Source organism: Helianthus annuus, chromosome 4, assembly GCF_002127325.2.
Source record: "Helianthus annuus cultivar XRQ/B chromosome 4, HanXRQr2.0-SUNRISE, whole genome shotgun sequence".
NCBI classification, from domain to species: Eukaryota; Viridiplantae; Streptophyta; class Magnoliopsida; order Asterales; family Asteraceae; genus Helianthus; species Helianthus annuus.
This window is the reverse complement of record NC_035436.2, coordinates 164,206,260-164,208,950: the sequence shown is the minus strand read 5'-3', so window position 1 is coordinate 164,208,950 and position 2,691 is coordinate 164,206,260. Positions and strand designations below refer to the sequence as shown.

General features: G+C 28.4%; 1 protein-coding gene across 1 annotated transcript; it reads left to right on the top strand.

Moving 5' to 3' along the window:
• The first annotated feature begins 1,285 nt into the window (after positions 1-1,285).
• Positions 1,286-2,236, top strand: LOC110903243. The gene is made up of 5 exons (XM_022149322.1): positions 1,286-1,338; positions 1,417-1,491; positions 1,586-1,663; positions 1,745-1,831; positions 1,909-2,236. The coding sequence occupies exons 1-5, from the start codon at positions 1,303-1,305 to the stop codon at positions 2,119-2,121; spliced, it is 489 nt and encodes a 162-aa protein (XP_022005014.1). The 5' UTR covers positions 1,286-1,302; the 3' UTR covers positions 2,122-2,236.
• The last annotated feature ends 455 nt before the right edge of the window (positions 2,237-2,691 follow it).

The window sequence follows — 2,691 nt, the reverse complement described above, 5'->3', positions numbered from 1 at the left end:
CAACAATGGTGTGAAGTGAGGCTTCAATCATGATAAACTTTAATTGACCAATATGAGCTTTGATCGAATTTAAGAATTTAATTGGCGAATATTGAAATTGATTTATCAGTATTATACTATTATCCATCAAGACCAACACTGCATCTGATCGGCAAACATCTATTTTTATGGAACAAGATTGACACTAAATACATTATAACTATAAAAAAAATTAGGCCCATTAAAGCCCACGTGTAGCTAGACTACTAGAAGAATCTGGGGAGGCTGTAAAGATGATAAAACCTTACCCCTATCCCAGGAGATAAAAAAGGTCTTTTCTGTGAAACCCCTGGTTCTAAAAACCTTTTTGATATGTAAAGTAAAGTAATCAAGATAAAACAGTATGTGACCAAGAGAATCAAATCAACAAGCATACAAATGCTGAAAAAGTAAAAAGTAAAAAAAAAAATTATTAATAAAGGGTTCTTAAACATTGTAATAAACTATCGTTGTCTCGCGTGATTTTAGTATATTATAACTATGTGTACACATAAAGTAACATAAAACTTTTTTATAATTGACTATTTAGATCTGCACATTAATTTTTCAATAGTTAAAATGTTTTATTATATATTCTTATGTTCCCACTAAAGTCAATAGGAATATCAAGAAATCTCAACCCTTACATCAACCTGAGATAAAATCTCAACCTTTTAAAATAAAAAAAAAATCTTCTAGAAGGAGCAGTTACAAAAATTTGAGATGTTGACTCCTTCACACATTTTGCAGTTGCACATGTATATATTATTACAATTCTGACAGTCCCACTTTTGAAGGATATACAAATCAAATAAAAAATAAATTATACAAATCAAAATACAAAGCAAATTTATAATTGTAGACAATTCCAGATGTGTGAAAGTTCCCAACTCAAAATGCTCTAAAATCTCAAACCTGGAAAATAAGTTATAGATTCAGATTCCTAAAAAGAAAAATATCTTTTCTTTTATGGCATATTCATCATTTTTAAGCTAAAAAATAGCAAATGATCTGTTATTTTACAAAAACTACAGATTCTAAAGATTAAATAACTTTTAACAAAATATTTAAAGTCTTAACTGCAACCCAGTTTCAAAATTTTTGTTCCCTTCAAATTGTCTAAATTAGTTTTAAAACTTCAAAAAAAAAAACACAAAAAACATGGGTAGAACTTATTTTGTATATCATGGGTAGAAGTTATTTTAAACCTGCTCCTAAATCATCTATATAAAGATGCAGATAGCTTAAAAAATAAACCATTCTTTCTCTCAAAATTGCTCTTGGATGAAGCTTATTATCAAAAAAGAAATGCAGCCAAACGTAAGTTAGTTCTGCACATTTACCTACTACCATTTAAACCTTTATACCTTACAATATTTTTACCTTTTGTATTTTAAGATGGTGCTGATTTACCGAGTTGAAAAATATGATCCCAAAACCGAAGAGAAGGAGCAGCAACACCTTGAATTACCTGTAAGTAAACATATTTAAATGTAATTTTTTTTTCAGTTCTACACATTTACCTACCATTTCTACTTTATAATCTTTTTTATCTTTTCTATTTAAGACGGAGCCGACTTACCAAGTTGAAAAGTATAATCCCCAAACCGAAGAAGTCGAAGAGCAACAACACCTCGAATCACATGTAAGTAAACATATTTAAAATTCATGTTTATTTTGTAAAAACCGTAAAAGTGATATCTGATGATGCACATTGATTTTGTAGAAACCTATAAAAAGTGTTGAGATAATAAAATGTGATGGAGAGTCAAGTCCAACCGCTTCAGAAATTCTACGTGAAATCAGTGAGCAGGTAAATCTGAATTACAGCAGTGTTATATATTTTATTTCTTATATCCACATAATTTTTTTAAATTGTTGTTATCTTAGAAACGAAAGTGTGACAAGCTAAACAAAAGGTTAGAGTCTCTTGCCACCTGGAATTGGGAAGAGGTTATCAATGTCAGCAGCGATCATGGAGCTTCCGAAGATGATCCACAACCCGATGATGAGATGGCTGATACTGCAGATTCAATGGAGAGTTTTTGGAAGAAATCTAAAATTCCGCGAGTTGAAATACATACCCGTGAAAGAGTTGTTTGAGTCGATTCCGTCTAAAGCTTTAGTTTTGATAACTATTTACTATGTTTTTTTTTTAGCTTTACTTCAAACCATGTTTAGTGAGTTTTAAATTAATCCAGATGACTTAAATTTTACATCTCTGATTCATATAAGTTTCCTTAGTATAATAGTGATACTAATAATAATTAATGATATTAGTACGATATTCATATTAAAAATTAACTACTTATCATGTATCATGTTATTATTATTACTGTCTAAATTATATAACATAGAATCCTACAAATGAATATGTTAATAATTATTGATATTAGTAATTACCTTATTATCATATTATTACTGTATTTTTATATATACAGTATAACCGTTTCTGTTATGAATAAAAAATTTATGGATAAAAATTTATTATTGATATGTTTAGGTCAAGTTCAGAAAGAAGGAAAAAACCAGAAATCACATTAAAATATCCAACGTCTTTTAAACCTAAATTTTAGGAAGTGGGAGAGTGGAAGAGTGGGGTAAACTAATTATTCATATTATTATTATCATTATATATAGTCGTAGTTTTATTAATATTATTAACTATTTTAA

Coding starts and splice junctions, on each gene's coding strand:
- LOC110903243 (XM_022149322.1), top strand. CDS start 1,303: ATGAAGCTTATTATCAAAAAAGAAATGCAGCCAAAC. Junction 1,664..1,744: donor AACAACACCTCGAATCACAT/GTAAGTAAACAT, acceptor TTGATTTTGTAG/AAACCTATAAAAAGTGTTGA. Junction 1,832..1,908: donor TACGTGAAATCAGTGAGCAG/GTAAATCTGAAT, acceptor TTGTTATCTTAG/AAACGAAAGTGTGACAAGCT.